We start from the raw sequence: 13,439 nt of genomic DNA, 5'->3' as shown, positions 1-13,439 counted from the left end.
AGACTACAACATAACGGGAAGGAAGATGTCCTTTAACGATATTCAGGCATTAGTGTCCACCATTTTAACTAGTCCCCATTGTCAAACTTTTATACGAGCCGTAGATGTGAAATTAACTTTTTTTTAGACCGTATAGGTGAAACAAATGGGTGAAACCAATAGTTTCCAGAGAGGTCGCCCTCACCATTGTTCTTCTTTTAGCACTTGATGGTTTGTGCGGTAACACTCAAAACACTGACGGTGAATTTGCAACAATAAAGGGGAACCCACTGCAGCAGGGTCTTTAGGATAAATCCATCCATCATTCAAATGAACATGGGCAAACATGCAAACAATTTATACATGCGTGTCACACCGACCTTATGACTTCTCCTACGATAGCTCTGACTCCATACTCTGTGCTCCACACGGACACAGCCTGGGCACACACTGACGACAGCTGTTCAAAGTGTTGCAGCAACTGAATGACCCTCACACTGGCACCTGTAGACATGAAGGTTAGGAGGGAACAGCCAAAGGAAAACATGAAGTTGCATTATTATTTCTAACGAAATGAACCCTAGCGTAAATATGAGTTCTACAACAGATAGTAGTAGTCAGATCATTAATTTTCAGTCAATAAATATTCTATCGATTACTTCTTTGATTAATTGAGACGTTTTTTAATGAATCACAAACAAATTTAACAAAACATGTACCATGTAAACCACATTTTATAATTTGTCGCACAAAGGTGTCATGCAAACAGTTAAAATAGCTGATCTACAAAATCACAACGCGTCGGACACGTTGTGAACTTGTGATGAATAGCTTTGTACTCTTAGCTCATAGATGCAACAACCGTAATGCATGTGACAAAAAAACACCTTGAACAAAACAAATGCCCTCAGATTACCAAAGAATAAAGATCACAGCCATCAATGGCCTTCAACATAAAGATTAGAGCTTCTTGCCAGGTGACACACACATGCACACAAAACACAACATATATCCACACACACACACCCTGTATGAAGCCTCCCACGTGTCATTTCCACATTTCTTTAGGAGAAAGACAAAGTGTAGGAGGCTACAAGTTGACTGTGGGTGGGCCCTTACAGCAGTGTAACCAAACTCCGCCACACCGCCAAGATTACCCACCAGTCACAAGGCTAGAGCCTAATCTTTCGGCCTGACTGGCTCATAATTGCCATGGTCTCATCATTGGGCATCATTTTAACATGTCAAGAACACCACACACATTTAAGTGGTTAAATGTCTGAAAATAGACATAACATGAAGAAAACATAATAGAAAAGCTAGTGTAAATGTAAAAAAAATAACATTCATTTACACAACACTGATGATAGTGATGTCATCAAGTCTATGAAGCCATCTATGAAAATGTTTCATAGATGGCTGCTTCATCTCGCTCTCAGCTACGGTGTCCTTGGCCTAAAAAAAACGTTAAGACCCCCCTAGTAGAGCAAAGGGTGTCTGACTATATTGTTAGAGTAAGCGTTTTAAGTCTAGGGCAAATTCCCAAATTCCAGATTAGCATGGTTATATACTATATTTCCAGAGGCACTTTTCAAACTCTGGGCCAGCTTAGTGTGCTGCAATTCTGCGAACACCTGAAGTTCAGAGACCACCTAGTCTCCGAACATTAGGATTTAGCTGTGTATGTGAATTAGTGAAGGCAGACTAACCCAAGAGGTGATTATATTTCTTGATGAGCACTCCCAGCAGGTGGATAATCGCATCTCTGGTGGGCTTGGTCTTCACATGGCTGATGGTGGGGTTCTCCATCAGCTTGTAACAGCAGAATGTCACACAACTGAGGACAAGGAAACACAAAATAGGTTACACACACACACACTGAGAATAGCCCAACCCACAAGGTGTAGCATCATTAGGAATAGGATGAAAAGACCCAAAGTCTATGATGCCATATCCCATTAAGACCACAATGTTATCAACAGTAGACAGAGCTACAGCTCTCCAGTCTGATCAAGAGCAGAGGTAAATCACTTATTCTGTAATCGAGTTCAGTCGGCGATAGAAGATCCTGTCTCCCCCCTCAGCACAGTAGTCTGCTGCGTAACCTGATGGCGCAGCAGCCAGAATAACTTTTAGACTATAAGGTTAATATTTCTCAGTCATGGGTAATAGTTTTAATATTTCTCAGGCAGTTTCAGTGAGGATTTTATATACCAAAGTTCCAAACAAGATTTGTAATAGTTTGAAGCCGCATGATAAACCCAATTATCTCTCAACAGCAGCATAATTATCAGTATCACAGTTAGCCATGAATATTCAATTTAAAAAACAGTTTACTTGATTTTGTGAGTCATATATCAAAGTCTTAGATTATCTTCAACCACAGTTGATGTTCTAAACGGGATGATTAACGGCGAGTCCTCCCAGTACCTGATGAATTCCTCCTCTACCAGGGAGAGGCTCCAGAGCGAGCGGATGTCCAGTTGGAGGAGCTGGATCAGAGCCTGAAGAACCCTCTCCCTCTCAGAGTCCCACTGCTGCAGACCGTCTCCTCCAGCCTTCCCCTTCTTACCGGACTGAACACAGAACAAAGACAAACCCCTGTTCACAAATGGAAACACTACAGTCCACCGTGGGCCTTTGGCTTCACTGTGGTAAAGATGTCACAAACACAAGTTAATTTAATTCATGACACGTTTGTTTACTTTGATGATTATGAAAATATACAATTATGTTAGTTTCCTTTACGTAATGTGAATATTGTACAATTTATCATGTGATAAATAGCTTTGCTATGCAACACAACTGTATTGTAGGTGCATGTGAAAATAAAACTCGTTGAACAAAAAGGGGGGAAAAGTATCACTGCAACTGCTCACTCTGATGGGATGGGTTCAGCAAGTCCTGAGCAAAACACTAGCAATACCAAACAAATGCCCTCAGATTACCAAAGAATAAAGATCACAGCCATCAATGGCCTTCAACTCAAAGATTAGAGCTTCTTGCCAGGTGACACACACATACAAAGACAAAACAACATATCCACACACACACACACACACTGTCTGAAGCCTCCCACGTGTCATTTCCACATTTCTTTAGGAGAAGACAAAGTGTAAGAGGCTGCAAGTTGACTGTGGGTGGGCCCTTACAGCAGTGTAACCAATCTCCGCCACACCGCCAAGATTACCCACCAGTCACAAGGCTAGAGTCTAATCTTTTGGCCTGACTGGCTCATAATTGCCATGGTCTCATCATTGGGCCTCATTCTAACATGTCATGATCACCACTTGACCATAGTACTATAAATTCAACATTATATTAAAACATGCGTCACCGTAGAATTCAAATACCTTGCCAGTAGCTGTCACAACACACTGTCCATAGGAGTCACTCTCCAGGTTCTCTGTGAGTTTACAGAGCAGGAACACGCTCATTTTAACTGCATTTAGGTGTGCCTTGCGGTCTGGACCCGAGAAGGTGGTGGATGCGAGAAGCGATGGCAGGGATACCGAGAGGCCACTGACCACTGAAGGGAGAGAGGATTGATTCAGATGCATTCATGATGATTTTATCTCTAGACCACCGCGCTCTGACCACTCTGGCATGTTGTCCAAATACACTGTTCAATAAAACAAACAAGGAGGGTCGGACTCAGAAATAAAAGCCCATTTCTTGTTTTAAATTTTCCATGCCTCAGGAAAGGTGACAGATTTTGGCTATCCAGCCTTCATCTGTATGAATCCAATCTGGGAACCCATCGCCAACTGAAAATGAAAAACAGCGCCCTCTGCTGTTTGTTCTATGTCTGTTGGCTCTGGGGGGAAGAAAACGTAGAGCCAGAGCGCAAGGAGACCGGTGTTTGTGTATGCCTATGCCGCGTCACTTCCGGTTGGTGCGCTTGTGTTTTCATTCCCACTAACAATATTTCTACACGGAACACTAACACCACTTCTCCCAGAGAACATGGATCGTTTTGGTTATAAGCCCACTTGTTTCTATGATGAAAGAGTAAGTTAAAATGTGAATATATTTCCGTGGTTTTGTCTGCTCCGCGGACGCTATTGTTAAATTAGTTTCGGTTTGTTTCGAGGGGGAAAGATCGACGGACATGTGAATCCCGCCCACTACATTTGATTGGGTAAAGCGCGGCCTGCTTCCTGATCTGAAGGCACGCCCACTTGTAGCCCAGTGTGTACATGTTACGACGAGCCTTCACGACAGATTCTCACGCAGTGCAGAATCTGTTCTTGAGAGATTAGTATGAATCTAACAGGGTTTGCTCCAGCCCCTTTTTAGAGAGGAAGTAACAAGACCAGGTGATCAATCATCGTTAATGAAGGTGATGACACCTCACTCCTGAAAGATGTCTCGGGTTATTTGACTTAATGGCACTCATTGAACTTGAAGTTGGAACAAACAAAACAAATAGTAAATACAATCACATGAACAATAAATGTAAATATGTAATACAAGTTAGGGTTGGGCTTAAGCCCCAACTGATCATAGATCAGTATTTAATTGCTGGTTGGTAAACAAAGCATCGGATAATGACATGTGGAGGACAAAGTATGGCACTGTTAGATTTATACTGATGAAGGCTGGACAGCCGAGGGCATTCATGGCTTTACAATTGTTCACTTACATGCAACAATATACTCGATATTATACAATTATCAACTTCAAGCCAATTCTCCAGCCCTACATCATAACACCAGAAGGTTGTTTACCTTGGACAAGTAACTCAAGAGTGTCCTCTTTGATGTTTAAGTCCAATGTACGGCAATGCCTTGGAAAAAATAAATAGAAAACAGTAAACAAGCAGCTAGATTCCCATAACGATTTGACGGCAACAACACACAGTAAAAGCTTCAGTGCCATTTCTAATTATTCATTTGTATTTCTGAAGAGTGTACACATGTAATGTGATTGTGTACATTCTCAGTTAAATTAACACTCAGGAATAAGTGCAGGAGCAAATACAGGACAGGCACTTACTGTAGCACACTGTAGCCGGTGTCAAAATGCTCCAGGATACACAAAGGTCCCTTACTTCGGAGTGCTGCCTTGAAAACTGTATGTGATAAATATAGAACCGCGTCAGAGAAAATGTGATGTTCAAGCATCCACAAAATATTTGAAAGCCCCCATAATTTTATAGTGTGATCTGAATTGATGGAGCTTTCTTGAACATGTGTATACCGGTAAATGGAAATATAGGGCCTTGTTTGTTTTATCCAGCGTTGACAAACATTATGTATTTTAATTGTAATAGGCTTCATGTCTGTAAAAGGTTTACATCTTGGCATTTACCTGTTGGTTAGTGTTTAAAGAGCTAAAGTCAATCAATGTAAACACGTCACTGGTTAAGGATGCAGCAATTTAACTGATTTACTATTTAAAACGTCAGTTATAATGTATAATCGTAGAAGCTTAGTAACACCAAGTGTAAATATGTTTTTTTTATTTAATAATTTTCATTTATTATATTGTATCGTCTTAGTCAGTGTATTATTTGATTGAAAGGCCTATAAAAAAAAAGAAGAGACATGTTGTGGGTGAAATACAATAAAACCTCCAATTCATGAATGCTCATGTGATTTCATACATTCATAGTGTTATTTAGTTTCTTCAGACTATAATCGTACCATCACTGGTTGTTCCTTTAAAATAATAAAAAATGCCATATGACATACAATCTAAACTTCTACTTCTCTACTACTTACTGGTGAGATGTGAAGACAGCTGTTTGGGAGAAAGCACATCTTGGACAACATACTGGTTGATGCCACCAGACTTGACCAGGTCACCCACGGTCACGGGCACGAAGAAGTCCTGAGACATCCCTGAATTATAATAATAAATGGTATTATATTAACAACAGGATGAACACACATAACCCGCGTGCCCCAAATGTTAACTAGGTGTCCGGCGTGTTTGTGCAATGTATGTTTGAATATCTTTCAATAATGAAGTGTTTTAATCCCGTCTGTGGCCGAACAGTATTTTCTTTCCCCCCGTTGTTAACTTTCTGTTTACATGAGTGTAATTCCGGCTTTCACCGGATGCGCCCCGTGAATTATATTTAGCATTTGTACATGTTCGGAGAAATAAGGGCTTTACTGGTGAAATTCCAGGGCAAACTGGGCGGGGGGGGGTCGCTAATACTCTCGTAAACTCGAAAGTAAAAGTCAAGACTATAAAATACATAGTCTTGATCTAAGGCTATAGTGAGTAGAAGTAAAAGTACTGAAAATGTAAAATACTCCAGTTAAGTAAAAGTACCTCATATTTATAGTTAAGTATAGTACTTGAGTACATGTACTTAGTTACTTTCCAGTTCCCACCACTGAAGATAATCAACAACAGTTAGATGTCAACCTCGCGTTACAACGACAACCGCTGACGCAAGTTAAATAACGAGCTTATTTGCGTTAAATACCATAGTAATACCATAGTAACAGTTGAACAACATGGTAATAATGACAGCATGTTAGACAACACTTTTTAAAAACAAGTTCGCAGTAGGCAAGCAAACATTATTATTAGCATTAGCTAATAAGCTAACACACGAGCACCATTCCATGAGTTGTGGTTTATATTAACAACGATATAATATAACAAAATGTACTTAGTGGAAAGAGTACACATATATATATATATATACATATATTCTCACCGCCGCCGTTGCTGGTTGTAGTCCGACTGACCACAATAATAGTAATGACGAGGTGGACCAGGCTTCTGTATTATCCACCGTCTCAAACTATTTCAAATTGAAACGTCGATTTTTGAAATGGCGCCCAGGAAGTGCAACGTACCGGCCCCGCCCTCAGAGCCTTACCGGCCAATCACAGCACCCCAAAACCCAAACTCCTACTCTCCTGGAAACAGAGCGACATCTACTGGTGAATCATGAACATAACTCTGAATCTATACCTATTATACTACTAACTACAGTATTATATTACAGATTTTCAATGGTTTACTGACACTGCGGTCTCTAGTTCTGCAGGAATGCCCCAGACAGTGCCTACTGCCTACGGCCATTGGTTCTCAAAGTGGGGTCCGCTGGCTAAAGGAGTTAATACAGCGTCACAATCATTTTAACCACTTTCATTGTCCATTTATATGTTGGCTATTCAAAAATAGCAGATATACAAGCTTGTACATCAGCTATTTTTGAAAAATATCGACTAATCAAAATGTCTTCACATAAATCTTCTCTTCTGGGGAGGGGGGGGGGGGTCCCTGGCACAAAACCTTTTCAGATGGGGTGGGGTCTGCGGCCAAATACATACCAATTTGGGGGTCCTTGACTTGAAAAAGTTTGAGAAACAACCCTACTCCATCCATAAAGTGGACCTGGTGCATTGTGATTGGTAATTAATCTTCACCTGTCAATTGTGTGCCCCATACTTTTGTGTTTTTCAAAGGAAGTTTTCATATGTTCAGTCCAGCAGTCATTTCGGATCCCGTTGCGGGCAGAGAATGTTGTCCGTGTGCTGGAGATATGGAGAAGTGGAGATATTTTACTAAAGACACGTTTTCTGTCAGAACTTTCAAATGGATCTGAAACTAGAGGACAATATCTGACTCCAGGTCACACTGAGTACACACGCAGCACCACAACTTTTAATGATTCTGCTAGCCAGGCGGGCATAGGAGTGACCTATGGCTGAGTATCTGGAATACTAATAATTACTTTTATGTAATATCACAGCCATCTAGGGGCAACTCTGCTGTCAGTAGCGGACAGACTATTTTTCCAGTTCCCTTCAATAAAGTCCAATATAATATATGGAAGCAAGGTTACAAAGGACAACAAAAGGCACGATTTTGAGGTAGTAGCTGTATTGAAATAATGGAAAACACAATCATCCATCCAATCTCAGTTGTACCAATGTTTCAGCTACAGAAATTGCTTTTGTTTTTTTGCTCAAGAAACAGCTTGCTCTGTATATATCCATCAAATCAAATGCTAAAATGAAATGTGTCAATCTACTACCACAGATGAGTCAATACCGCTGAAATGCCATTGGTCTTCATAGCCTTTCACTCTGCTTTGTTATACTTTCAAAATAAAAGCTAGTGTTCTCAGATTAAGCAAATGAACACAACTACCTAATAAAGCATTAAATTATCCAGGGCCAAATGGGGTATTTGACCTAAAATGCTGTCAGGTAAAATATACCAAACTTTGTAGTCTTGTAGGCTATATGAATGCAGTATTATGGATGCTAGAACCGTCAAACCATTAGGGGAATTGTAGTGTTTATTGTTCACTTGTAAAATGAAATGTAAAATAAAAAATAAAATAAAAAAGACATAACCTCACATGATGAGAGCACCAAAAGTAACTACAAAAAAGTCAACCATTTCAAAAATCAATATTTAAATACATTAGTAACCGTCAGTCTCCTTCACACATTACATCAAAGCAATGCAATCAAAAATGTAAACCAAAAGAAAAAGCACCAAATGTTAAGGAAGATGAAAAAAACAAATTACTAGTAACTAATGTAGAAAATACTATTTTTTCTCCTCCTGATTCTTTATCTGATTGGTGACCATCCATTTAGTTTCAGGTAAACTTTCAGGTGACTTTATTTCCTCTTTCTGTCTTGAGAGCAGCGTGGACAATACCTGCATGGAATGAAATGGAAATTCAACAGGAAGGTTAATTACAGAATTACTTTTTTACTGCAGCAATCACATCTGTTATGACACACTATCCATTCCTCACTTGTTATTTAAGATGTGTGTGTGTTACAGTAGGTGTTGCAGTGCGCTAATTTCTTACCATTTGCCTCTTGGTTTGGTTGTCAGGCCCACACAAGCAAAATGGAACCACTCAATGGAACACTGAGGAAATGACAACAACCAAACATCAGATGAATGCAATCCATTTGCTACACATATGCTTTTGCACTGTAATTCAAAAAACTGTAAAAATGTGTCAGTGGCCAACAGTGTGGAAATTATTTCTAGGCAACAGAAATATGACTAAACAAAACACATGACTTATACAGTATTACACCACAAAATGTGTATGCTGTATCTTTGTACTGTATTTCTCTCATTGTCCGTTCACATGGACATCGTGCAGTGGAACTTACATCGGTGTTGTCACAGCCTATCATCTCGCCGTAGGAGACCTGGTGACACAGACAGTAGGTGGGCTCGTTGGGGTCCACCGGCATGTCCAGAACGTCAGATGGGTGCACATTCCCAAAGTTGGCAGCAGGGGTGTTGAACTCCCCTCTGAGAACAGAAGGAAACGTGTGAATATATATTTACCTTTTGAGGCAATATCGAGAGCAACTACAAACAATCACAGAATGAACGATTTCCATGATCACTTCTGTTACATGCAACCAACAGTAAAGAATGAAAAGGCCAGAGATATTAGTAGCTTCTTCTGATCATCTTCTACAATATCTCTCATATTGACTAAATTATATCGGTGCCACCAAATGATGCCAGTGTGAATACAAGTCAACAATCCTGTTGATGCAAAATGGCAAACTCACGGTTGGAGGAGTTTGACTTTCTTCTGTGTGCTCTTGGGGCTGCCATCTTCATCTGAACTCTTCACTTTAGACCTGGTTTTAGCCACCTTCTTCTCCTTCTGCCTGAGGTCACCTTACATTATAAAAATGCAATAAAACATATTCTATGATATCTGAGGAAATGTTGCATTATACATAATAGAAAACAAAGATAAGCAAACAATTTCAATCTACTACATATCCCTCACTGGAAAACACAGACGTTAAGCTTAAGCAAATACAATGGCCACATACAGTATGTTTTCCTACATAAAAGATAAAACATGCACAATTGCACATCCAGTTCCATTCTTTTTCACATACTTTTCTTTCCCTTACTGGAGGTGGAATCATAGTCGGTGCTCTCAATCTGCTTCTCCTTCAGGTCAGCCTCAAACCGGGCCAAGTCTGTGTCCAGACGCCTGATGTGCTTGTCGACCTGCAGAAAAAGTTGATCAGACCTTATTTGCATGTCAAGTATACACATTAGATATACTGCTTCCAAGCACTACATGCTTACAGTATGTATATATTCATTATTGCAATAACAAATATTAGTATATAGCAGTGCTGGGTGAAATGACTTAAAAGTGTCCATTATGGACCAAATATTGATATCTCCAAACTGCTTTCTCTAAAATTATTTGTATATTTCTCAACATTGTTCATTAATGTGGGAGCGTTACCTATGTTCCCTAAAACCAACACTAACACCAACCCTAACTCCAAGCCTTATCCTAAACTGAGGGAACATAGGGCTGAGGGAACATAGGCATGACCCGATTAATGTTACACGTTAGAAAATAAAACATCTCAATGTAGACATTTTCATATTGTTAATTAAAAGACTCATCGTATTGGAGCATTTGTTACGTTGCCCAGTACTTGCATCATGTAGTATAATGGATAATAGGCAGTAGTAGTACTAACCATTTCGTAGGTCTGCATGGCCAGTTGTACTTTATCATCTCCAAACTCCTTGCATTTGCTGTAGGACTGCTGAATCTGCCTGAGTATGGAGAGTTTCTGCTCAGAGGATAGAGTCCGAGCATTGGATGTGTACTCTTTAGCCAGGGAGTCTATCTGGCTCTTCAAATCTGCAGGACAGAAACGCAGAAACAGGGATCTATAATTGGTCCTCTACTTTTATTCCCTCTAGTCTACACCAAATCTCTTCCCTGGAAATAGCTGATCTACAAGCTCGCAACACAACATGGTAACATGTTGTGAGCTTGTAGATGTGCTATTTTAAGTTATGTTGTCACACATATTATTAAACTCCACTATGGACAATAAGTATGTCTAGTGCATTTTAGCTACACAATTTTAAGATGCTACATTTTCCCTTTCTGTAAAATATCCGATAGACCAGGGGGTATGAAAATGCGTATGAACACTGTAAACTAGATACATGTGGGCAGCAGTGGCTATGGGGTAGAGTGGCCGGTACGCCGGATGGGAACCACGAGGTTCCCAGTTCGATCCCGGGCTCCCCCAGAGTTAGTGTCGAAGTGTCCTTGAGCAAGACGCTGAACCCCTCATTGCTCCCGATGAGCAGGTTGGTGCCTTGCATGGTTTCAGCGCCATCGGCGTATGATGTCGGATAATTGGTCCTCTCCTTTTATTCCCTCTAGTCTACAACAAATCTCTTTACTGGAAATAGCTGATCTACAAGCTCGCAACACAGCTTGTAGATGTGCTATTTTAAGTTATGTTGTCACACATATTATTAAACTCCACTATGGACAATAAGTATGTCTAGTGCATTTTAGCTACATTTTCCCTTTCTGTAAAATATCCGAAGTGTCCTTGAGCAAGACGCTGAACCCCTAATTGCTCCCGATGAGCAGGTTGGTGCCTTGCATGGTTTTCTCCGCCATCGGTGTATGAATGTGTGTGTGAATGGTGATGGTACTTGAATGTGGGCGGTGAGGACGCTGGCGTCGACTGTTCGCCCCCTTCACCTCCCAATGTATGAATGTAAAGCGCTTTGAGTAAGCGAGTACTTAGAAAAGCGCAATATAAAAATGCAATTCATTATTATTACATGTGGAATACTCGGACCATGTAAACTCACTCTCCATCTATTGACACTACTAATTAGTTAAGTACTGTCAGAGTATGAAATATTAAAAGTTATTCTCATTAAGTATATAATTTAAACAAAATTATTATTGTGTTTGAATGGTATGTTGACGTCTGTAAACTGGAGTGTGAGTTCAGCTTGCCAGTTGAACTTTCATGTTCACTATTCTATAGTTCTGCTCACCTTCTGTGCGTTGATCCAGGTCCCTCATCAAATTGAAGTTTCTCTGCAGTTCGAAAGGCAGATTTTCTATGCCTGGTGAAGGGAAAGATAACAAGTCTGTCAGTCAGTTTGTCTGGAAAACCCAGTGGTGGAAAAAGTACTCACATTTCTTACTTAAGTAAAAGTATCAATACTGCAATGTAGAAATACTCTGTTAGACTTAAGTAAAAGTCTGGAATTCAAAAAGTACAAAAGTATTGGCATCAAAATGTAGTTAAAGTACCAAAAGTAGAAAGTACTGATTAAGCAGAATGTCCCATTTCAAAAGTTAAAAATTTATACAAATCTTTTGAAAATAGCAGATCTACAAGCTCACAAAGCTTGTAGATCGGCAATTTTCAAATGGCTGAAGTGTATATAGAGCCGAAGTGGGTCTATGTTTTGTAATAATAATCAAAATCTACAAAGTAACTAGTAGTAGTAACTCAATTATTGTAGTGGAGTAAAAGTATATTTGCCTCTGTGATGTAGTGGAGTAGAAGTAAAAGTACAGAAAATTGGAAATACTCCAGTAAAGTAAAAAATTCCTCAAAATTTGACAGTGCTTGAGTAAATGTACTTAGTTACTTTACACCACTGTAAGTCAGTTTGTCTGGAAAACAAATGTAAATGCCAGCCAAGCTGTCCAGTTGTTAGGTACTGTACATTACATAATGGATGCTGCTTTATGTTGAACATAAGCAAACAAAATGTGAATTGCTAAGGTCACACACAACACATTCCGGTTTAGATATAAACAAAAAGAAAAGATCAATGAGCTATTTCAAGGTAAATTGATGCTAGGATGGAGAACTCAACGGTTTTCATGGCTTGGTCTATTTATTGGAAGACCAGTGTTGCCAGGTTTTGTGAGAATAAGAAGCAACCAGTTCTATGAAAACAAGCCCAAAAGAAGCAACTAGGCTACGGCTATTTGAAAATAGCAGATCCACAAGCTCACAACGCGTCGCATCACATCGCAACTACACTTTACTACCGATATTTACAAGCGACCTTGCAGACAAATAAGCCCAAAAGTAGCTTATAATAGGCGTACATGGCAACACTGTGGAAGACGGTTTACAGTAATGTAATCGTCCAGTAAATAGACCGAGCCCACAAAACGATGACCACAAGCTATTACACATCAGAGCGTTACTGTTAATTACGCAATTTAACCACAAATTAATACGATGCATTAAAAAAGTGTCGTGCAATAAATGTACGCTTCATTTGACCCAATAACAACACAATAAAAACGCATAGCTTACTGTCTAAATAATGCTCCAAATACATTCCCGCCGCCATCTTGGAAAATGTAAACAACAAAACTTCCGGTACAGAAAGGAGCGTTCCGATTGGCAATCACACGAGGAGGGGCGGGGTCAAAGAAATGCGCGCGGTGCACATACAACACACGTGTGCGAATGTGCGCGCACTAACCGCACAAACACAAGCGTATTTCCTTCCCTACATATCTCCGGCGATGGAAGAAGTACTCACATGTTTTACTTAAAGTAATACTAGGTAACTTTTTCAACAAAACTAAAGTTAAATTGTATATCTTTTGTGAGTGGCAAATGTTTCACAACACCCACTCCATGAATTTCCTGTTTGGCCAG

The 13,439-nt window shown here is 39.8% G+C and overlaps 2 protein-coding genes across 3 annotated transcripts in view; both read right to left on the bottom strand.

Moving 5' to 3' along the window:
• The window catches only part of ncapd2 (non-SMC condensin I complex, subunit D2), a 31,792-nt gene extending 25,019 nt beyond the window's left edge, over window positions 1-6,773 (bottom strand). For both annotated transcript variants that reach the window (XM_080427622.1, XM_080427623.1), the window contains exons 1-8: window positions 6,659-6,773; window positions 5,706-5,825; window positions 4,978-5,053; window positions 4,710-4,768; window positions 3,333-3,508; window positions 2,410-2,555; window positions 1,689-1,816; window positions 360-483 (exon numbers count right to left, since the gene is read on the bottom strand). In XM_080427622.1, the coding sequence (XP_080283748.1) occupies window positions 360-483; window positions 1,689-1,816; window positions 2,410-2,555; window positions 3,333-3,508; window positions 4,710-4,768; window positions 4,978-5,053; window positions 5,706-5,823 (827 nt within the window). In that variant the 5' untranslated portion in view covers window positions 5,824-5,825; window positions 6,659-6,773. The remainder of the gene's footprint in view (window positions 1-359; window positions 484-1,688; window positions 1,817-2,409; window positions 2,556-3,332; window positions 3,509-4,709; window positions 4,769-4,977; window positions 5,054-5,705; window positions 5,826-6,658) is intronic.
• Window positions 6,774-7,822: 1,049 nt separating this feature from the next.
• On the bottom strand, window positions 7,823-13,138 carry ing4 (inhibitor of growth family, member 4). Its single transcript, XM_080427516.1, has 8 exons — window positions 13,089-13,138; window positions 11,800-11,871; window positions 10,461-10,627; window positions 9,855-9,969; window positions 9,513-9,624; window positions 9,099-9,243; window positions 8,783-8,844; window positions 7,823-8,625 (listed from the first exon to the last, which is right to left on the bottom strand). Exons 1-8 carry the CDS (start codon window positions 13,123-13,125, stop codon window positions 8,586-8,588), a joined length of 750 nt encoding a protein of 249 aa, XP_080283642.1. The 5' UTR covers window positions 13,126-13,138; the 3' UTR covers window positions 7,823-8,585.
• Window positions 13,139-13,439: the final 301 nt, after the last annotated feature.

The sequence above is a fragment of the Gymnoscopelus braueri genome (genome assembly GCF_963280865.1).
Source record: "Gymnoscopelus braueri genome assembly, chromosome: 4".
Lineage (NCBI taxonomy): Eukaryota > Metazoa > Chordata > Actinopteri > Myctophiformes > Myctophidae > Gymnoscopelus > Gymnoscopelus braueri.
This window is presented reverse-complemented; position numbering and strand designations above follow the sequence as displayed.

Bases quoted from the DNA above. Each gene is read 5' to 3' on its own strand.
- ing4 (XM_080427516.1), bottom strand. From the start codon at position 13,125: ATGGCGGCGGGAATGTATTTGGAGCATTATTTAGACA. The intron at 10,628-11,799 runs GTGAGCAGAACT...TCTGTCCTGCAG, and splicing joins CCTGGATCAACGCACAGAAG to ATTTGAAGAGCCAGATAGAC. The intron at 9,625-9,854 runs GTATGTGAAAAA...TTATAATGTAAG, and splicing joins CTCCAGTAAGGGAAAGAAAA to GTGACCTCAGGCAGAAGGAG.